The 22246-nt window shown below is 54.3% G+C and overlaps 1 protein-coding gene across 8 annotated transcripts in view; it reads right to left on the reverse strand.

Moving 5' to 3' along the window:
• The window catches only part of SH3PXD2A (SH3 and PX domains 2A), a 260492-nt gene that overhangs the window by 61134 nt on the left and 177112 nt on the right, over positions 1–22246 (reverse strand). For 4 of the 8 annotated variants that reach the window (XM_035268976.3, XM_035268975.3, XM_035268977.3 and 1 more), the window contains 2 exons: positions 8802–8846; positions 1770–1901 (listed from right to left, as the gene is read on the reverse strand). In XM_035268976.3, the coding sequence (XP_035124867.1) occupies positions 1770–1901; positions 8802–8846 (177 nt within the window). Of the gene's footprint in view, positions 1–1769; positions 1902–2430; positions 2525–8801; positions 8847–22246 lie in introns of those variants that run through there. The other 4 variants (XM_078346419.1, XM_003734515.7, XM_035268978.3 and 1 more) reach the window with 2 other exon arrangements.

Raw genomic sequence — 22246 nt, forward strand, 5'->3', positions numbered from 1 at the left:
TCCCCCTTTGTCAGGGCTCCTTCACCCAATCCTAGGCAGGACTCCAGTGTCCCAGGGTCCTGGAGATGGGATAGGAGAGGAGAGGGCACACATGCCCTGGGAATCCTGGGGTTTCCAGCAGGGTAACTTCCTCTTCTGTGCTGTCTCCTCTTCAGCCATCCTGGCCAGTGGCTGGTGGCCCCCAAAGACATGGGGGCTCACTACCTCCTGCCTCTCAAGGGTTAACAGCTATGGTGTGACAGGCAGGCATGGTGGAAAGACCATCCCTAACCAGAAGTTCTGAGAAGAACCAACCACTTTTCCTGATGCAAGCTCTGCAACAAACATCTCCCTCACCTGAGGTGTCCCATGCTACCATTAGAGATCCATCACTTGGGTCTTCAGGTGCTGGGGGTTTCCAGAGCCAGACCCCCTGACATCACCAGCTTGCTTTGGAGGCAGAGAGGTGGCACCATGAGCATGAAAAAGCCACGCAGGGAGGAGCCCAGTGTGGGCACCTGGGACAAAGGGTTGAGGCCTCACAGCAGGGACATGGCTCTGCAGGGGGCAGGGGGGAGGAACTGCTGCTGCTGACCACCTTGGCGATGACATCTGGCACAAGGGCAGCCACGGCCTGACCTGAGAGGGTAGCAGGCGCTGCAAAGACCTTGGAGCAAGAGGGCCATGAGTCAGGCCTATGCCTATATCACAGTTCTCCTGCACCCACCACCCCCAGGAGGTCCACTGGGATTTCCTCAGCATTCCCACAGCTCCTGTCCACCTGGAGGCACAGGAGTTCTGCCTTGGCCCTCAGGAGACTCGCTTCCCCTCAGCTTCCCCGAGCCTCGGTTCGTGTCTCTACAGAGCAGGCACTGCCGTCCTTCACTTCGCCTTTCCTTTCCCAGTTTAAACACTGGAAAGGCACAGAGTGGGGCTAGGAGAGGAGAACAGGCCCCTCCCCTCTGGAAGTATCCACCATTCAGGAAGGCTCTAAACACAGGGGCCTTCCCCACAGCAAACCGAAACCGAAACAAAACACCCCAGAAACCAGTGCGAGCCCCGGGAGACTGTGGGCGGATGGATGTCCTGGGCTCCAGCTCCATCTCGGGCTGTCAGGGGACCGAACGGGCCTGGACTGACGGGCTTGGCTGTCCTCTCTCCACCTGCCATGACTCCTGCTGCCAGGGACACCAAGGTACCTTGCCCCCTCCGTGGCACCCCGAGAACCAGCAGCCTGTCAATGCAGGACCCTGCCTGGCCTGGGCGTGGCTGCAGCCCCCTCACTGGGCTTGCTTCCCAGGTCCCAGGGCCTCCAGCTCGGCAGGGGGCAATCAGCTCCCCAACCAGACCCCAGCCAACTCCCCCAGGCCTGGCCCTTCCTCAGACAACTCGCCAGGGACTCTAGACCCCACGGTGTGCCCTGTCCCTGCCTGGACCCTGGCTTGGAACATGGCCTGTGGGGGGTGCTGTTGTTGGGCATCCCTGAGCTGAGAGCTCCTGCCCTACGATCTTCCGAGGGCACGGGACCCCATCAGGGCTGGCCGCTTATTCCCGTGCTGCGCCTGGCCCTGCATTAGCAAAGGCCGGTTAATTACCCCGAGCAGGGGAGACATTCTTCCACCACCAGGCAAACTGCTGGCCTGCCGCCCAAACCAACAGGGGGAAACTTCAGCCGCCTCGGCCCTCTTTCTGCCAGATGGAAATAACGTATAGCTGCAGCGGTGGGGGAGGAGGCAGGAACAAAAACCAGACCGGAACCCCAGTGGACAGCCGGCGGCCAGGGCACTCACCGCTCTCGTTCTTCTCGATGACATCCACCACCTCCCCGGCCTGGAGGCTCAGCTCCGAGTTCTCCTGCTTCTTATAGTTGGACACCACCACGTACTGTTCCAGGATCATGGGCTCGGCGGTGGCGTCGGCACCTGGCGAGGGCAGAAAGCACGCGGTGAGCCAGCGGCCGGCCATGGCCCCGCGGCCGGGGCGCCCCCTGTCCATCGGCCTCCTCTGCGGAGGCTGCTCTGTCGCCAGTGCCGCTTGCAGGGGCAGCCCGCAGCCGGGGCTCGAAGCTCACAGGACGCCAAGGACAGGCCATATAGCAAGGCCCCACACCGGCCCGCTGCACCGCGGGGACCGGGGGACATGGGGAGCCAGGGGGCCGGGGAGGGGACGGGCAGGAGGAGGAGGGACGACAGAGGCAGAGGCGGAGGCGGAGGCGGAGACCGAGGAAGCTCAAGAAGAAGCCTTGTGCTGTGAGGAGTTAGTCACAGCCCGGCATGAGGGAGCCTACGGGGAGGCCTGGGGCCAACGGGGTCTCTCCAGCCTCCCTCTCCGGCCAGCAGGGGCATTGAGGAGGGCAGTGAGCCAGCGGGTGGGCGGCCCATGAGGGCTGAGGCCAGAGGCAAAGGAAAGGCAAGCAGGAGGCTCCAGCCTCTGCCCCCAACCCCTGCAAACCCGAGAGAAAAGGCAGCCCCGCTCCCTCGGGCGGGAGAGGGAGAGGAGAGAGCGGGAGAGAGCTTCTCCAAGGCCCAGGCCCAAGCGAGGAGTCAAGAGGGTTTGAGGCCGCCAATCACTGAGGTTTACTCGCAACCCTTAAATAGAAACACATGAGACCCATCGAATGAGGAGCCGGGGGTGGAGGCAGGGGAGGGGGAGGAGGCCCAGACTGTTTACTTGAAACCCAAGAAGAAAGTCCCCGCGCGCCAGCGGCTGGCGAGCCCAGCCCGCCCCCCGCCAACTTTTCCTCAAGTTCGCTCGGTTCCTGCCCCTTGGGCTCACCCAGGCGTTGCCACTCAGCCTAGGCCAGGTGCAGTCAGACCAGACTCAGGCCTGCCCCCAGCCCTGCTTCCAGAGAGGGCCCTCTGGCTGCAGAGACTGACTCAGTTTCCCCCTGCCTTTCAGTGCCAGGGCTTGTGGTTAGGCTCCTGGCAGTTTGAGGGGTCAAAAGCTGGGTGTAGCAGAGGGAGACCCCCAGGAGCAAGCAGCTTCTCTGTCCTCCTCAGCCACCAGACCAGCGTGACATTCGCTAAGCAGGCACTAGGCAGGAAGGCAGACAGGCCTGGTGCTGTCTTAGCTTCCTAGCTGTGTGGCATTGGATGTTGCTTAAACTTCTGCACTTCAACTCTTCCATCATCATTATTAGGGTGGGGGTGGGGATAAGACACCTAAAACATGATGTGTTTTTAGCTAGGAGCGAAAAGGATCCACTAGCCAGAGATGGACTAGTCACCTCCTATAGGAAGCCTTCCGAGACCGCCCAAAGAGAATTCCTAGTACACTTTTTTTTTTGAGACAGGGTCTCTCTTTGTTGCTCAGGCTAGAGTACAGTGGTACAATCGTGGGTCACTGCAGCCTTGACCTCCAGGGTTCAAGCAGTCCTCCCACCTCAGCCTCCCATGTAGCTGAGACCAAAGGCACATACCACCATACCTGGTTAGTTTTTTAAATTTTGTTTTAGAGATGAGGTCTGACTTTGTTGCCCAGGCTGGTCTTGAACTCCTGGGCTCAAGTGATTCTCCTGCCTTGGCCTCTCAAAGGGCTGTGATTACAGACATGAGCCACTGCAATGGCATACTTAAACTATATGTCTGCCAATCTCCTTGAAGGCTATGGGGCTTCATATCAGTAGCCTGGCAACAAAAGTGGCTGAGCATCTCCAGGCGCCACACATCCCCCTTGGCACCTCAGCCTACAGCCACATTCCCCACACACCTGAGTCTGACTTGGCAAATGTGATGTGCCAGGCACATTAACCGCCCCACTTCATGCTCACAACACCCCCCTTATCTTCCCACTTCACAAAAGACCAATCAGAGGCCCAGAGCAGGCAAGAGACCACTCCAGCTCCCACAGCTGCGATGGAGAGGATCACGTTCATTCGGAATGATTTTGTTCAGGCTCAAGCCCATCTGTCTTTCCACTGCAGAATAATTGCCTCTGATTTGTTTCCATCAGTCTGGTTATTCTAGCACAATGATCCTCAACTTGGTAGCACAGAATCACCTGGGGAGCTTTTTAAACCTACTGGTGCTGGGCTCCAGAGACAGGTTTCTTTGGTCTGGGACCCAGGCATGAGTAGTTTTTGGACATCCCTTCTGTCCCTATGGTGCTTGCATACAACCAGGAGCAAGAAACACTTCTTAGATCTTTGGGTCCTTCTGTGGGGGAGGCTCCCTCCAACCTCGGGCAGACAGCAATGGCCACACAACTTGGCGAAATCCCAAGGGGAGGCCTCCTTCCAGGGAAACAAACCCCACTGCCCCCGGCCGTTTTCTCCCACGAGGTGTGGGCCCTGCAGGCCCGTCTCAGCCCTTTGGAGAAGCAGAAGGGACCCTGCTGCAGCTGAGGGTTCGCACGTGTACAGTCCCGGGCAGCCCCTCTAAAGCCGGGATTGAATTACAGACAGAAATGCAACCAACAGCCGGGCAGCAGGGCCTGCTCCACCTCTGTACTCAGGTGTGCCAGCTTCTGTGCCTTGCCCTGCCAGCTGGGCAGAGGCAGCACCGGGGGCTGTGCTGACGACTACCTCCCACTGTGCCCCCGGGAGGATGGCAGTGCCTGTTCTGTGCCTGGAGCCTCTGTGGCCAACAGCACTTCTTAACACACCCAGCATCCCTGCCCTGCGAAAAACGGGGGCTCCTTTCCCAGTGTGGGGGCACTGGGTGAGAAGAGTGGGAAAGAAAGCCTCCAGCAACAAACAGAAGAGAAAGTTCTGTGGCAGGTTAGAGGGCTTGCCAGCCCTGAGTGTGCCCAGATCACAGCAATAGTGACAACGAGCCTTCATCAGTGCTGACTCCGAGGCACCCCATAGAATCCAGCTGTCCCATCCAGTCCTTGGAGCAACCCCAGGCAGTAGGTCCTGTGATGCCCCCATTTTACACACGGACAATTCAAGCCTCAGGAGGGTAAGTGACTTCCGTAAGGTCACACAAAGCCCACCTGACACCACTGCCTATGATCTTCCGAATTATAAGTGGTCTACAACGGGCCGCTGGTGCCTGGTCCCCGGGGAAAGGGCCCATTACATCCCAGATACCTGAGACTCAGTTGCTTCTTAATAAAGACTAGAGTATGGGTTTCTTTTTTCTTTTTTTTTGAGATGGAGTCTTGCTCTGTCACCCAGGCTGGTGTGCAATGGTGTAATCTTGACTCACTGCCCCCTCTGCTATTCTCCAGCCTCAGCCTCCCAAGTAGCCAGGATTATAGGCACCTGACACTGTGCCCAGCTAAATTTTTTTGTATTGTTAGTAGAAATGGAGTTTCGCCATGTTGGCCAGGCTGGTCTTGAACTCCTGACTTTAAGTGATCCTCCTGCCTCAGCTTCCCAAAGTGCTGGGATTACAGGCATGAGCCACTGTGCCTGGCCTAGAGTATGGGTTTCTAGTTGACCCTTGCCACCTCTAGTGATCAGACCACAGCGCCTGTTAGGTGGCAGGCACTCAGTAAGTGTGAAATGAACAGGTGAAACGCAGGAACTGGCAGAGAGATGAACAGAGGGACTTGCTGGTTTGTGGAGTCAGTATGAATCCCTCGACTCTGAAATATGCAAAAATGAGAAAGCCAAACTCAAAGGGAGAAAGGGGAGATGAGGAAACCGAGGTAAGGAGGAACAAGGAGCCCCAGCTTTGTGGTCAGAAGATGTTTGGAGGATGAGCAGGAGGTGCTGGGGAGTGGACAGACATCAGCTCATTTTAATTCAAGCCAAGAAAATCTGAGGCAAGGTTTAACCCCACACCCCCACACCCCTCCCCCCACCACCTTCCTGGAAAATTGGCCTGAGCTTCCTGAAGGCTGACTTTCTGTGACACAGGTAGAAAAGTTAAGGAAACATTCTCTAGGCATTGGAAGGCACAGACAGGCTACGACCCCTCTCAGGAGCTACTCCAAAAGCTGTGGGATGGACACAGGGACACTCTGTCTTTCTGGCTGCCCTCCCCTCCCACCGTGCAGGCAGCTCTCAGCTCTTCTCTCTGGCAGCTGCCTCTTAGGGTGTTTCCTGGCCAGGGCAGCTGGGTGGGCAGGAGCTGCGAGCAGGTATCCAGATGAGAAACCACTTGCAGGCCAGGCAGGCGGTGGGCGGTGATGTCATCCCACAGAGGCCACTCTGGATCCCCTCCCAGCCAAGGCCTGCAGAACTGGGGGCTGGAGGAGTCGGCCTGAGTGGGGAGGGGGCCGTGGAGGGAGCCTGGTGTCTTTAGATGAGGTGTGCTTGGCAGGAGCATGGAGCAGGGGTGTACCTCTTCTAAACAGCAGAGCCTCTCCTAGGTTGTAAGGGGTCTTTGCATGTGTCTCATCCAGGGGTAGACCCTTGTGCTTTACTGAGCCCCTGGCTGGACCTGCTGGGGCCCTGGGAGTCCCCTGGACCCCTGCCCCACCTTGCCTCACATCTGCATTCCTCCAGCTACCACCTGGATGGGACCCTGGCTGCCAACTGAAATTCTCAACTAGGCTTTTGCCAAGTCAGTCCCATGCTCCAATGCCTTCCATGGCTCCCTGCTGCCTATAGAATAAAGGCCAAATTCAAGTTCAGTCTTTCTTGCCAATCTGAGCTCCCCGAGTTCCTTGATCCCCATCCCGCACATCACCAATCCATACAACATTTATGATTAAACACACATGTTATCAAGCACCCACTAGGCGCCAACACCCAACACCACTGCTCCATGCAGCTTACTTTCCAAGCCTTTGCTCTCACTGCTGCCCCCTGCTGGAATGCTTTCCCTTCTCTCTATCAATCCCAATTCTCCCCAAGCATCTCTGCCCTCCAGGAGGCTCCCGATCACTGTTCGCTCTCTTCTGTTCCCTCCTGGATTTCATGCTGGGCATTGCTCCCCAACCAAACCATGTGCCTTGAACAAGAGTCTCTCAATGCCCCAGGATTGGTGCCACAGGACATGACATGGGACATAGTAATTACCTGAAATTCACGATGGAAATGCTAAGAATTCTAATCTAAAAGTCTGAGGTCCAGTCCTGCTTTGCCCGTACTAGCTCTGAGACCCTGGGGAGGACATATAACCTCTCTTGAGCTTTAGCTTCATCTGGAAACAGGAGCAATAGCAGTTCCAACCTCATGGGAATTGTTCTGAGCATGGAATGGAGTGACAGGGCTTCAAGTCCTATGGAAACCATAGATGGTCATTTTAAAGCAAACAGAGGGAATAGGAGACCCGGGGAACAGCAAAGGTGTTGGTTCCTTCATGGGCTCAGAACCAGCAGGCAGCTCGATGCCAGGGCTACAGGTGCCAAGAGAAGGGTGGAGAATGCCTGGGGGGTGGGGAATGCCAGGCTAATCAACCTGAGGCCCCTACAAGGGTCTTGAGCATCAGCCCTTACTTCTACTTTTCCTATCTCATATCTCAAAGAACCCTCCAACACTCCAGATGGAGAAACCAAGGCCCAGAGAGACTCCAGCCCTGGACTCCCGGTCTGGCTGGGTTTTCCCCCAGCCCACACTGCCTCCCCAGGCCTCTCGCTCCAAACAGCTGGGTTCATATTCAGACGTGGTTAAGTGTCCTCCCCAGGGACACAGAACTAGTAAGGCCCTGTGCTGGCTTCTACCCCAGGCTCCCCGTGACTCCCCAACTCTGGGCATCCTACAAAAGTCCCTCTAGCCCCTTACAACTGGTTCCTCCCAGGCCGGACTGGGACTGCTGGCCCCTCAGCTATACGTTTGGTGAATAAAATGTATTGCTACGGGCCAAGTGGGCTCTGGCTCACTGGCGTGTGGAGAGGGGAAAAAGGGACAGGAGCCCAGCGATTAGCTCAGGCCCAGGCCGACGTCACAGGAAACTCCAGAAGGACGATTGCAACGCCCTCCGACCCACTGCCTTCTCTCCTCCTCTGGACTCCTCCCAACACATTCACCTCCCATTCCCCACCCACAGCTGTGGCAGGAGGGGCTGAGCTCTGGGCTCTAAACCCTGGGGCTTCTGCTTTGTCCCCCATTTTCCCAGCCTGAACCTCCAGCTCACAGGTTTGGAGCTGGAGGGTCAGGGTGTATAACAGTCTCAGAAATGGAGGGGCTCCAAAGAAGACCCTTGTAGAAATTCCATCCCTCCTCTGACCATCTCCATCCAGGAGCTGAGAACCCAGCTATCTGGGTTTCTCTGCCATGGTCCCATAAGACCCAAGGCTGAAGGCAAGTCCCTGACCTCTGCCCACCTCCTCCCAGACACAGGGCAAGACCCTAGTCCCTGAGGGCCATCTCAGCAGGCAGGCCCAGCTCTGGATTGCTGGGCATGGGGGCTGTGACCCACCCTCAGTCAGTCACAGAACTGCCCCACCCCCTGCCCCAAACCTCCAGCTCCCTGGTGAGATCACTGGAAACCAGGCTTGGGTGTCAGGGCCCTCTGCTCTCTGCCTCAGTTTACCTGCCTAAAGTGAGATGAACCATCTTTGGCTGGGCTCTCTTACTGGAAAGGCCAACTGAGATAAGGCTGAAGATGGCGAAAGCCCCACCAGTGCCTAAGCACTTTCTGTGTGCCAGGCTCCCCACGAGGTGGGATGGCTTTTCCTTAGGAGGTTACGCACCCCACCCAAGGCAGCACAGCCAGGCCGTGGCAGAGCTGGGATTCAAACCCACACGCCCTTCATCCAGAGCACGTGTGCTTACATGCTGAGCTACGTGGTCATTGTTCAGCTGCTCAGCAAAGGGCCCCACATTTGGAGAGGCAGAGGGCAGAGCAAGCGGCAGACCCCCCGCCATGATGGCAGACAACTGCTGGACATCACAGGGAATCATGCGGAGGGCCTGCAGGCACCGGCTCCCGTGCACACAGGCCTGGGACACATGCTCACACGCATGCATGCACGCTCAGCAGTACCTGTCACGTCTTTCTTGGGTGACTCAGCCCAGCTGGACAGCCACACTTCAGAGTCCCCGAGAGCAAGCGGCAGCAGGAGAGGAGAACCAGAGAGAGAACTGTTAGGCAGGCAGGAGATCCACAGTGAGTGGCTGCAGGCTCCGCGGCAGGCGGAAGGCGGAGGAGGGAGGGGAGTGATTTCCTGGCCCTGGGCTGGCTGTTGGGCGGGGGCCTGTGTGATTAGAGAGGCGCTGGGACACAGCCGGCTGGGACAGGGATAATGAGGTGTCTGCTGAAACACAGGACTCCTCTGGAGCACAGAGAATTCTACACAATCCTCCTTGGAACAGGGCCTGTGGTTATCGTAAGGCAGCCTGACCCTTCCTCTCTGGCCATGTGGGTGGCTGGGTCCCACAGGGCCTGGTGGTTCCAAGGATCCTCAAAGGCCAGCGGGCTTAGTGGCCTGGACCCAGAACCTCAAATGTCAGGGTTGGAGCACCCAGGGCCCATCTCCAGGTCTGGGGGCACCACACCCACTGGACCCTGATGTGTCATCCAGCCCTTACCGCAGCCCCACCCATCGAGGAAGACAGATCGGCCCCAGCAGAGCAGAAGGGAGCATCATTTTAGAGTCTCGTTCCCCAACCCCAATGCAGAAGGACAGGGACCTTGAGTGACCAGAAGAGATGAGGGCTCTACTCTAGGCTCACAGTGGTCTCCAATCTGGGCCTCAGTTTCCTCACCTGTGAAATGGGATTTAGACTTGTCCTCCTGCCAAGAGGAAGGAGCAAACTCAAAGCAGCATAAAGAACATATGATTGAGATGTGATGCCATTAACATCTGAATGAGGCAGAAAGCTCTGTCTAATCAATAAACCATGGATTAGCATTTCTAGAATAGAAGAGAAGAGGGCCATCGTGTCAAGAGCATTGGTGCAGTTGAACTACAGTGATTCATTTCGCCCCCATGGCAATCCCGTCACGTGGGTAGGCATTTTTAGCCCCATTTTACAGGGGAGGACTCTCAGACATAGAAACAGGTCTGGTGGCATCCCCGGGCTGCTGCTTTCTCTGCTGGGCTGCTCATCACCTCCAAAGGAGCAGAGCACTGGTTGCAGTGGGGACAATTACAAGGCAATGCTGAACTGCAGGTCTGAGAGACAAACCCTTACCCTGCCTACCAGGTGTTTGCCAGGAGAGCAGCCTGACACATCCAGAGAGTACTGATAAATAGCAGCAAACACTTATACAGCATTTTCCCTCTGCCAAGCATCCCGCTGAGCACTCTGCATATAGTAACTCATTATTTTTCCCAACAAACCTACAAGGATGGGTACTAGTATCCCCTCCATTTTGCGGATGAAGAAGCTGAACCAGACAGGTTAAATAACTTGCCCAAGGTCATACAGCTAGTACAGCAGTGTCCCTCTCTTGCAGGGACACACACCTCAGCTGATCAGAACTTGATGCTGCTCTCTATTTTAAGCACCTGACTCTTTCCCTCTCTCAGCAAGCCACCTTCCAAATGCAGGTTGGCTCCCAGGGTAGAACCAGGAAGCCCGGCCCCCTTCTGGTTCTCACTGTAAATTAGCAGAGTGCTAGCAAGGCCTCTGGGGTCTGACTGCCTGGGTTCAAATCTAGGCTCTGCTCCTTTGAAGAAGTGACTTACCCTCTCTGAGCCTGTTCCTGAACTTGTAAAAATCTGGATGATGTGATACACTTACCTTCTGGGTTGCTGTGAGGATTAAATTAGATAAAATGTAATAGTGCCCAGTGCAGTGCCTACGACGTAGTCAGTGCTCAGTAATGGTTAGCTGCCACTGGCAGTAACTCCCATGAGCATAGTGAGCATGAGCCTACCTCCCTGGGTTCAATCAGCTCTGGGGACACTAAGAAAATCATGCCCCGAGCTGCAAGGACAAGAACTAGACAGTGTTCGATACTGGATGCACCAAGGAAAAGCTGGCACCCTGTTAGACATACTGCCCCACAGTCACTCTTAGACCCTGGGCCATCTGGAATGGAAGGGAGAGGGACTCCTGGGGACCTCACCCAGAGACAAACTGGGCAAAGTCTGAGGTGAGACCCCCTCCCCAGGTTCAGCAGTCAGCAGCTGCCTTGGGGAGCAGGAGCAATGCTGGTGCAGCTTTCCAGCCCGGGTAGGGCTGGGACAAGGTAGACACACCAAGGGCCATGAGGGTTTCAGCCGGCGTGGTCAAAGAGGGCTGAGTCCAGAACATGGGTGTTGCTGCCTAGTGCCCACATCTTGCTGAAGTTCCAACTCCCTGCTGCTGTACCTCAGAGATGCGGCCAAGTGGGGTGCCCACTGCAGGGCCCTGAGATGCCTCTGAGCGGGCCTAGCACCAGGCCCATCCCAGCCCCATCTGGCCCTCTCTCCACCACAGTTCGCTTGACCACTGGTCTACTCTACTTTGCGTTCTTCACAAGGAAACCTGAGAAGCACTAACCACTCTCAGTGAGCCAAGGAAAGGTGTTTGGCTTGAGCCTGGAGAACCCAAGAAGACCTGTTCTGCTTGACAGTGCTTGCAAAGGGCCAGAGAATAAACACGGTAGGCTTTGGGGGCCATATGGTCTCTGTTGAGACTACTCAACTCTATTCTTATAATACAAAAGCAGCCACAGGCAATACATCAAACAGTAAGTGGCTGTGTTCCAATAAAACTTTATTTATAAAACCACAAGCCGGTGCAGGATGTGGCCTGTGGGCAGACAACCAGAGTTCATGCCTGTCCCCTTCAGCCCCTTCCCATATCTCTCCCTAAAGGAAAATGGGAAGCAGACCAGAAGTAAGCCTGTCTTTCAAAAAAGAAACCTCTCTAAAACATGATTTAGTTCCCAGTCCCGACCTGTGGAATTAATCCAGTTCTGCTGTTCCCACTCAAAGTCCCCCACTTCTGTCTAGCCCACCCTAGCAAGCTCTTGAGGGGTGCGAAGGACCCCTTCTCCCTCATTACAACGAACAGAGGAGAGAGCCCCTGACTCACAGACCCTGGCCCTCCAGCCAGGAGGCAGACAAGGCTGTCGGCTAAGGGCTGGGAAGATGCGGAGTTGGAGAGACAGAGAGACGGGGTTGGAGGAGCAGAGAGGGGCACAGCCAAGCGAGCAGCTGTGACTGACATGAACCAGCTGCTTTCTGCATTCCCGTTTCTGCCTCCTTCTCCTCTGGTGACCCAGAACCAAGGGCCCTACAGAGCAGGGTCCCAGGCCTGCCGGAAAGTGAAGGGTATCAGACTGGAAACCTGCACCATGGCTCTTCTGAGAACGCACTGTGTGGTCTTGGGCAAGTGGCTTAAATACTCTGGGCTTCAGCCGGGCGTAGTGGTTCACTCTGTAATCCCAGCACTTTGGGAGGCCGAGGTGGGCAGATCACTGGAGGTCAGGAGTTCAAGACCAGCCTGGCCAACATAGTGAAATCCCGTCTCTACTAAAAACACAAAACTTAGCTGGGCATGGTGGTGAGCACCTGTAATCCCAGCTACTCGGAAGGCTGAGGCATGAGAATTACTTTAACACAGGAGGCAGAGGTTGCGGTGAGCCAAGATTGCGCCACTGCACTCCAGCCTGGGCAACAGAGCAAGACTGTCTCAGTAACTAACTGAATAAATAGTCCAGGCCTCAATGCTTACATCTGTACAGTTAAGCATTTAGGCCTATTGCCCCTGTCTGACAGCCTGCCTGAGGCAGTTGTCTGATGTTCTAGATCTTCGAAGCAGAAAACTGGTAGTCTCCATAACGCAAGGGCACCACAGCGGAAATGAATCTTTCCAGAGAAATAGGCTGCCCTTCCTGGGAAAACCACTTGAAGGCAGGCTCAATTGAGGTAACTCCAGTCCAAAATAGCAGATGATTCAGGAGGCACAGAGGGCAGAGATCTAGAGCAAGAATAAAAGCAACTTTGGTTCTTGTGTTGGCTTTGCACTTAGCTTGCTGACTCTGGGATAGCTGGCAAATCTCCGAATCTCTTTTCCTTCTTTAGTCAATGGGGAAAAAAACACCTGCCCTGCCTTCTTTGCAGGGTTAAGACTGAAATGGCCTAATGTCTAGGAGAGTTTTTGTTTGGAGGGCTGGGAATTAGGCCTTTGAACATGAAGAGGAGTAAGTGGTAGGGGCAGAGCTGAAAGCAAAAGCAGTAGGCTCCTGGGAAATGGCAGGCACGGGGCAAGGGTCTCTCCCTCATACAGCCCATAGCGTTCATGTCCCTGCCATGGCTGTACCTCCTGGCATTGCTCGCAATACCAGCAAGGAGCCAGGCCAGGGGAAAACCAGGGGCCTGCAGATTCCAGCCAAATACAGGCACCCAAGGGCACTCAGATGCAGAACCAGATTCTTGACAGGCCCAGGTGATGCTGAGAAACCAAAGAACAACACTGCAGGTGCCGCTGACTTTAAGGACACACCCCACTGCCACCCAGCACACATACACCCAAGGACTTCATAGGAACACCTGAATAGGCCTAGGTTAAAAGAGGGTCCTTCAGAGATAACCTCTGAAGATGGTATCTCAACTGTTCACCATCAGTTACAGGTCAAACTGCTGGTTCTACTCTTTCTCCCCATCTCACTACTGCATTTGACTGGTCTTAAAAATAATAATAATAAAGGTGGCTCACATCTGTAATCCTAGCACTTTGGGAGACCAAGGTAGGAGGACTGTTTGAGCCCAGGAGTGGGAGGATTGTTTGAGCCCAGGAGTTGGAGACCAGCCTGGGCAACATAGTGAGACCCCATCTCTACAAAAATAAAAATTTAGCCAGCCGTGGTGGTGCGTGCCTGTGGTCCCAGCTACTCTGGAGGCTGAAGTGGGAGGACTGCTTGAGCCCAGGAGGTCGAGGCTGCAGTGAGGTATGATCATGCCACTACAATCCAGCCTGGGCAACAGAGTGAGACCCTGTCTCAAATTAAATAAAAGTATAAATTAATAAAGAAAGGGGCCTTATAGATGCATAGTAAGGCTTCTTTCAGCCTTGAGTAACTCCAGAGCAGTGAGAATTGGGTTGAATTTATCCAATCTAGTCTCAAACCATGTTTCCAGGAATGCTTCCCTGGTGTAAAGCAAGTTCCATCCATCCAAACTAATAAATCCAGAGTGGGCTACACGCCCAGGTGGGAGAGACCGGAATGAGTACAGCCAGCAGCGCAAACTCCACGGAGAATGAAAGAGAACCACAGGCTCAGGGGGCCAGGGCAGGGTCACCAGCCTTGCCAGTTTCTTTCCACAGCCCCGCCCTGGGCTCCAGGGAGAGGAGGGGCCCAATGGAACGAACACCTCCCTGTCTTCTCCATGCCCTTCCATCCTTCAGTAACTCTACACACTGGAGCACTCAAGTTCTCTCCCTCTTTGTGCATCTGAATAGCTGCTACAGTCTAGCCTTTTCTCTCCCATACCACTCAACTTTGCTCAGGGCTAGATTTCTTAGGTTTCCTGCAGACTGCACAGGAAATTCAGCCACCACTTTCAGGCCATCAGTTAATTAGGGCCTAAGAGCTGCTAGTCCTATTACTCAATAGTAACAGTAATCGTCATTGTTACAATTGTAATTACAACAGGAATTGTCATTGTTACAATGATGGGCACCTCCTCGCTGCAGGCACTGTACTGTATAGGCACACAGCAACTCACATCTTGACGACAGCCCAACAGGGTGATCAGTCCTTTACAAAGGAGTTTGGCCTATGTGACACTCACTTTAGAGGACCTGGAGCAGGCGGTCATGCTCAGACCAGCAGAAACTGAGGTGCAACAGTAAAAGCCATGTGAATGTCATCCGGGAAAAACACGGATGGCCAATTTGGAATTCTTAAAAAACATGAAACAGTCTGGGCACAGTGGCTCACGCCTGTAATCCTAGCACTTTGGGAGGCTGACACAGGCAGATCACATGGTCAGGAGTTTGAGACCAGCCTGGGCAACATGGTGAAACCCCATCTCTACTAAAAATACAAAAATTAGCCAGGCGTGGTGGTATGTGCCTGTAGTCCCAGCTACTCAGGAGGCTGAGGCAGGAAAATCGCTTGAACCCAGGAGGCAGAGGTTGCAGCGAGCCAAGATTGTGCCACTGCACTCCAGCCTGGGCGACAGAGCAAGACTCTGTCTTGAAAAAAACAAAACAAAAAAACATGGCACCAATTAAGATGGCAGAAACAAATCGTTCAAGTTTGACTTCCAATCCAGCCACACCTGGGTGGAAGTCTGGACGGGAGGCAATTGTTCAGTGTGTGAGCTGCTTCTGACATGGGCAACTCTACAAAACTTGCTCCAGGGTAAGCAGCAGCCAGCTGGTCAGAGATACGCATGGCATGAAAAAGAGTGCACTTGCACTGCAGGGCGAGGGGTGAATGCTGGCACTGCAGCAGCTTGGACCCCGGACCTGCCCCTCCACTCAGAGCCTCCAAGGCAGAGCTGGCTTTATGGAGGTGTGATCTGGGCCGTGGCCTAGGGTCCCAGGTTTAGAAGGGTCCCTGTAGGGATTCAATGCTCTTCTGTCAGGAGTTTCATCAATAATTTACAAATGAGAGTCTTCATTTTCATTTTGCAAATGGATCCTGCAAATTATGCAGCTGACTAGGCCCAAGGCCTGAGGGTTTGGGGCCACTGAGCTAAATAAACAGAAGTACTCGAGAAGAAACCTAGTAGAGCTAAATGTCTGGTGGATATCTTCTTCTTCTCCTTCTTCTTCTCCTTCTTCTCCTCCTTCTTCTTCTTCTTTTTTTTTTTTTTAGATGGAGTTTCGCTGTTGTTACCCAGACTGCAGTGCAATGGCACAATCTCGGCTCACCACAACCTCCACCTTCTGGGTTCAAGCAATTCTCCTGCCTCAGCCTCCCGAGTAGCTGGGACTACAGGCGCGTGCCACCATGCCCAGCTAATTTTTGAATTTTTAGTAGAGACGGGGTTTCACCTTTTTGACCAGGATGGTCTCGTTCTTGACCTTCGTGATCCATCTGCCTCGGCCTCCCAAAGTGCTGGGATTATAGGCGTGAGCCACCACGCCCGGCTCTGATGGATATCTTCTTAAAGACAGAAAGCAAATCCCAAATGGAAAGCCAGGCCATTGTTTGTCTCCAGGTCCCCTCTCTCTGCTACATCTTTGCCCTCTTAGTGGTACCCCACAGGCTGGAAGGACTATTGAGGAACTCAGAACCAGAGAGGAGAAGAGACTTGCCTAGAATCACACAGCAAATAAGTAACAGGGCTGGAGCTAGAAGCGTTATACCAGTGTTCACTCAACATTCATGCTAGGTGCTTTGCTAAACGTTTATGGGCATTTTCTTGTTTAATCTTTCCAACAGTCTATAATTTACAGAGGAGGAAAGTGAGGCTCAGAAAAGTTAAGGTTCTTTTCCAAGTCCCCACAGCAAGAAGTGATGGCATCAGACTTAAGCCCAGGCAGTCTGGCCGGGAATGGGAAACAAAGGGTCCTCGTGAGGGATGTCATTTTCTGAATCCTCCCCGGCCACTGGCCAAGGCTTTGTTTATTTCTGCTGCTCTTTGTAAATGTAGCCATATTCCGACTCCTTTTGCTTTCACCAAGAAAGGGCTTCCCTCGTCCCCGGAATCCAGAACACGTGTGGGGGCAGCCCAGCCCAGGGCAGGAATGCACTATCGACCCTCTGGCCCTGGGTTATGCAGTCAGGGAGCAGTTTCCCTGCTCAGACAGGGGATGGGGTGGGATGGGGTGCAGTGGGGGCTGGGCCTAGAGATCCTCCACAGCCCCTTAGGGACTAAGTCCAAGGGTGCCTGCCTAGGCCAGGCCTGGCACCAAAAGGGTCAGCCCAGCCTAAGTGGGTAGGGATGGAGAAGCCAAGGACACACACCCCTGGGGGCACTGCAGCTGCCTAGTGGGGCTGCCCTGGCCGGGAGTAGCAGGTAGTTCTGCCACCTCCCTCCACCCTGCTGGGAAGACCTGAAGCTTCCCGGTTAAAGATAGATGCTGGGTTAGTGAGAGGGGCCGTGGGTGGACAGAGGGGTGCTGGCCAGGGAGGCTGGCAGGTTCTGAGTCTCTCTGCTCCCAGCAGCTGCTGCCCAGCCCACAGCAGACCCTTGGGTTGTGGCCTCCCCCTCAGTTCCCAGGTTCTGACCTCTCCCCACCCCAGGGCATCTGTGTGCAGAGAAGAGACAAATTCAAGTTTGTTCTGAGTTCCAGGATCCCAGCCATCCCCCTCCCAGGGGTGGTCCTCCCCTACTTACTGGGAGATCCTCCCTCCCATTCCCCCACCCACCAGCTCCCCCAGAAGCCCGAGCCAAAGCCAGTATCTGTGTTCACACAGAGAAGGAGCAGAGAGCGGGCCGGCGGTGTGGGATGAAGTCGGCAGCCGCCCATCTCCAGCCCCCAGTCTCGCAGTCCGCCTCCTCCCTGGCTCAGTCTCACTGAGAGCCGAGAATGAGTGATGGAGTCAACAGCCATGGACTCAGGAAAGACATTCCTCTCCCAGGACAACAACACGTGGAATGTCTCCTTCCCTCCAGACTGGACTCTTGCTATCAGATTATCAATGAATCAACCGCCAACTATTTCGTGAGCATCAACGGCCCCTGGTTGAGACCATCTGGCTCTTCACCCTCTGTCTCAAAGCATCAGACACACAACCACAGACACTCCCCCTCCCCCCGGCCCCTGGCGTTCCTGTCTGCTTCAGGAGTCCTGTAGGTTTGGGGAGACAGGCTGGGTCCGGGAAGGCCTGAGGCAGGAGACAGCAGGGCTGAGTCCTGGAGACCTTGAAGGTATAACTGGACCCACCTCTGGGGTAGGGCTCACTGAGCCTCAGGGACATCTGGCTGGATGCTGCCATCCACTGGTGCAAGATAGGGGTGGGGACGGGGGGTCAGGGGCAGGAGGAGAGTTCATTCCTAGAGAGAGGTTGAGGACACCTACTTTTCAAGGTTTGCTGGTCTCCCTCATCATGCCCTGGGCAGGATCTTTGTTCACTGAGTGTTTCCACTGGCTCCAAATGTCTGGTTAGGGCTGTAGTCCTAGCAAGCGCATAGTACATAGTAGGTGCTTAATAAAGATTTGTTATGAGTCTCTTCAATCAGATCTTTAGTTCCTTCAAGGCCTTAGCCCTGCCGGCCGCCCTCATGACACCCTGAATGCAGGAGGTGCCCAACTACCCCTCAGTGGCTGATGGAAGGATGAATACTCACTGCTCTCAGGCCCAGTGGTTCATGGAAAGCCAAGGCCCAGCTCCCCAACTGCCCCAGGATCCTCTTGGCGCCCAGGGCTCTGCCCTCTCTAGTCCAGGCTTGGCCTCTGGAACCACATAACAGGCATACAGGCCTGGCTTGTGCCGGGCACAGTGGCTTCCAAGCAGGCCTCTGAGCCTGCAGAACACCCTGAAAGGCTGTAGGCTCCCAGCATCTGCTTCAATGCCCTTCAAAGAGATTTTTAGGAAAATTATCCCTAACCAGTATAGTCTTCTGGCAGGATAGACGCTATGTTAATCAGGAGTCCAAGCAGGAACAACCCGCTCATTTGTAATATCTAGGGGGAGCAGGGCTCGCAGGGCTCGGTGGGGGGGGGGGGGGGGGGGCGTGGCAGGGCTTGGCGCAGCCCCCCATGGTGTTTGCTGCGTGACCCCGAGCCTCTTGTTACCCCATCCCTCCCCTGCTCTGCCTGGGTCTGGACCAATCCCGAGTGCTGAGATGCCACGTAAACAGAGCTGTGCATACACGCAGTGCGTGCGCACACACCACTGCTTGGGAAATCCCCACATCTGGCTCTCACGTGACCCAGCTATGCCCAGAAGGCCGCAGATGAGAGGGCCTGGAAGATGGGAGGGTTGGGAGTGTGCAGCTCTCTGGGGAGCCCCGAGTTAACCCTTCAGCAGCATCACTCCGTGGCTCTGGCTAATGCTAAGCTTCCAGAGAGAGAGAAGCCAGGAAGGAGACCTGGTACTTGGATGCTCAGCCCTGGCCCTGGTTGCCTGTCCCAGTGTGGGAAGGCTTCTTTGGGCCTCACTGGTCTTGACCCGAGATGAGAAAGGGCTGCTCTCTCTCTGTCCTGTCAATCCCAGTCAATCATCAGCCTCTCAGGAGTTGCCACTGGAGGGAGAGTCCTTCCCTGATGGAGGATATTTAACGAGCATTTCCTAGTGTCAGGAATCTGGCTGCAGGACAGCGGTCCTGGAATCACAAGATTCAGGTCCTCCTCTGTCTCCCAGGTAACTGCAGGATTCTTCCTAACAATAAGGAAACGGTGGGAGGTAGCTCCTGGGGCAAGTTCTTTCCAACCCAGGCACATGTATTAATCAGAACTTTTTAAACTTCAATAATTTTACTGAACAAGCAGCAATCTGCAATAGCTTCTCTGAAACAGAACCACGCAGTAGGTGCTCCAGGGCTATGAAAGAGATGCCCCATGTGGAACACGTGGCTCATGGGGACAGTGGCTGCTGCCACTGAACAGATGTCCTCTGGACAGCTGCTGCCCTCTTCACCTGGCTGACCCATTGAGAAAGCTCAGGAAATGAGGCTTGGCAGCTGCGGCAGATCTGTGTGCCTTGCTCAGAGACCCCTACGTGGTGTGGCCCCAGCCCCATGCAGCACTTGTGACACTGCTTTAAAACTGTGTTTCCTTGCCCACCTCCCCCATCTGGCCAAGAGTCCTCTGAGGACAAGGACCTCACTATATCCATCTTGGTATCATTGAGGGTCCACTGCAAGAACTGTCAGATGTATAGCAGACAAACATAGAAGGCAGCCACAGCCAGAGCCAGAGCAGCCAGCTTTAGGTCTGACAGGAGCCACCTCATCCCAGAAGGAAGGTCTGGTACCAGTGTCCATTCAGAAACTTGTTTCTGAATCTACTCAGCCTTCAAGGGTGCCTTCCCTGTGCCCCAGGAGAGAGCTGCCTAGTGTCCACTGAGCCATAGGCTTGGAGCAGAAGAAATGAACCAAGTCATGGAGGAAGGGGAGAGGGGAGGTCCCCTGACCAGAGCCCTGTGGCCAAATGCAAATGAGCAACTAAGAGCCACCAGGCAACAGGACTGTGTACGGCAGGAGCTGACAGGCTAGAAGAACTTGTCCTACCCTGACAGATCTGAAATGAAGGCTGGTTAAAATCTGCATATCTACAAGGTCCCCTGCAGGTGAGTGGCATTGCCAACACACAAATACAGTCTTAGTTTGGTGTGTTATCACCAGCCTGTCATCACTGCTTAGCGAGGCAAGGATCTGACCCTCCAGCTGGGAAGTTATGTACCCAGACCTGACCCCATTCCAACACTCCAAGAGTCTAAGGTGCTCCAGGGCTGAGCAGAGGACAGCCTCAGTCACAGGGATCCAGAGGCAGTGACGAGGTGGAGGAAGGTGAAGAGGTGGCCAGCTCTGCCTTCTTTTCTTATGTTTTAGTTTTTTATTTTGAGACCGGGTCTTGCTCTATCGCCCAGGCTGGAGTGCAGTGATGCAATCACGGCTCACTGCAGCTTTACCCCCCAGGGCTCAAGCAATCCTTCTGCTTTATCATCCTGAAGAGCTGGGACCATAGGCCTGTGCCACCACACTGGGCTAATTTTTATTTTTGGAAGAGAGAGGGTCTCACTAGGTTGCCCAGGTTTCAAACTCCTGGGCTCAAGGGATCCTCTCACCTCTGATTCTCAAACTGCTGGGATCAGAGCCATGAGCCACCACACCCAGTGAACTCTTCCTTCTGAGCACAAGGAAGGAAAGGGACTTTCTGACATGACCCAGTTGTCTTGGTGCAAAACTTCATTCTAACAATAACAAAAATACATCTTTGGGTCTGCTGCTTGGGCCACACGTGGCAATGACGAAATCCAGGGGGCAAAGCAGGAAGAAGAGAGTCAGGGAAAAGCATGTTTTTCCTGTAAACTTCTAAGTTTTATGGAAACTCCGGGAAAAAATTTTTTTTGCCTTCACATTTCGAAATGGACCAATTCTAAAAATGCCACGTGCCAACTAAGTTACACACACCACTTTTCTGTTTCTAAACAAAGTAACTGTAGATTAGAAAAAGGTGCTAAAACAATAAGCGACGCACATTCCCCCAGTCTTTGTTTTTCCACCGGCTTCGTCATCCCTGGAAAGGTTGCCTCTTCTAGCACATGTCTATAAACCACACGCTGAAGCGAGGAATCAGTGACTGGCCACTGGCCACGGTGGGAAACATTTCTTTGCTGGACCACAATTTGGGTGTTTCCTTCCCCAGGAACAAAACCTTGTGGAAATGAAAGGTCAGGGCCAGGTAGGCCCCTCTGATAGCCATTCTCCAAGGCCCCGAATGCTGGGTGGTGTTTCAAGGGTAAGAAGCTTGGAGTCCTGTCCTCTGACAGGTCCTCTATTCCTGCCCTGGTAGCCCACCCTTCCATCTCAGATCTCAGGAGACCACTGAATGTTCCTCAAAGAGCAGTTCCAGCCGGGCACGGTGGCTCAAGCCTGTAATCCCAGCACTTTGGGAGGCCAAGGCGGGTGGATCACGAGGTCAACAGATCAAGACCATCCTGGTCAACATGGTGAAACCCTGTCTCTACTAAAAATTACAAAAAATTAGCTGGGCACGGTGGCGCGTGCCTGTAATCCCAGCTACTCAGGAGGCTGAGGCAGGAGAATTGCCTGAACCCAGGGGGCGGAGGTTGCGGTGAGCCGAGATTGCACCATTGCACTCCAGCCTGGGTAACAAGAGCAAAACTCCATATCAAAAAAAAAAAAAAAAAAAAAAAAAAAGAGCAGTTCCATCCGAGCGCCATCTATCCTGGAGGTGCCAATCCTCTGCCATCTCGCTGCCTGTCTGCCCTGAACACGGCTATCAACCCATATGCGTGACCCATCCAAGACGCAATCCTAGCTTGATTTCAGAAGCCTTGGGGAGCCTGTCAAAACTGCAGATTGGCTGGGTGCAGTGGCTCACACCTATAATCCCAGCATTTTGGGAGGCCAAGGCAGGAGGATCTGTCTGACCAACATGGTGAAACCCCATGTCTACTAAAAATACAAAAATAAGCCAGGTGTCATGGCATGCATCTGTAGTCCCAGCTACTCGGGAGGCTGAGGCAGGAGAATCACTTGAACCCTAGAGGTCGAGGTTGCAGTGAGCCAAGATCGCACTACCACACTCCAGCCTGGGAGACAGAGTGAGACTCTGTTAGACAGACAGACACACACACACACACACACACACACACAAATTCAGGTCAGCCAGGTGTGGTGGGCTCACACCTATAATCCAGCAGCACTCTGGGAGGCGGAGGTGGGTGGACTGCTTGAGGAGTGCAGGAGTTCGAGACCAGCCGGGGCAATATGGTGAAAATCCATCTCTTTAATAAAATGGGAAAAAATACAGATTCCTGGGCGCCACCCCAGAACGCTGATTCAGTAGGTCTGGGCAGGTCCTGGGAATCTGTATTTCATTGAGCAGACTCAAGATTCTGCAGCTCACGTTTGTCCATGCAGTTCCCTTCTGGACCAACTTCCTAGTTTCTCAACAGGAGAA

Source organism: Callithrix jacchus, chromosome 12 (assembly GCF_049354715.1).
Source record: "Callithrix jacchus isolate 240 chromosome 12, calJac240_pri, whole genome shotgun sequence".
NCBI lineage: Eukaryota > Metazoa > Chordata > Mammalia > Primates > Cebidae > Callithrix > Callithrix jacchus.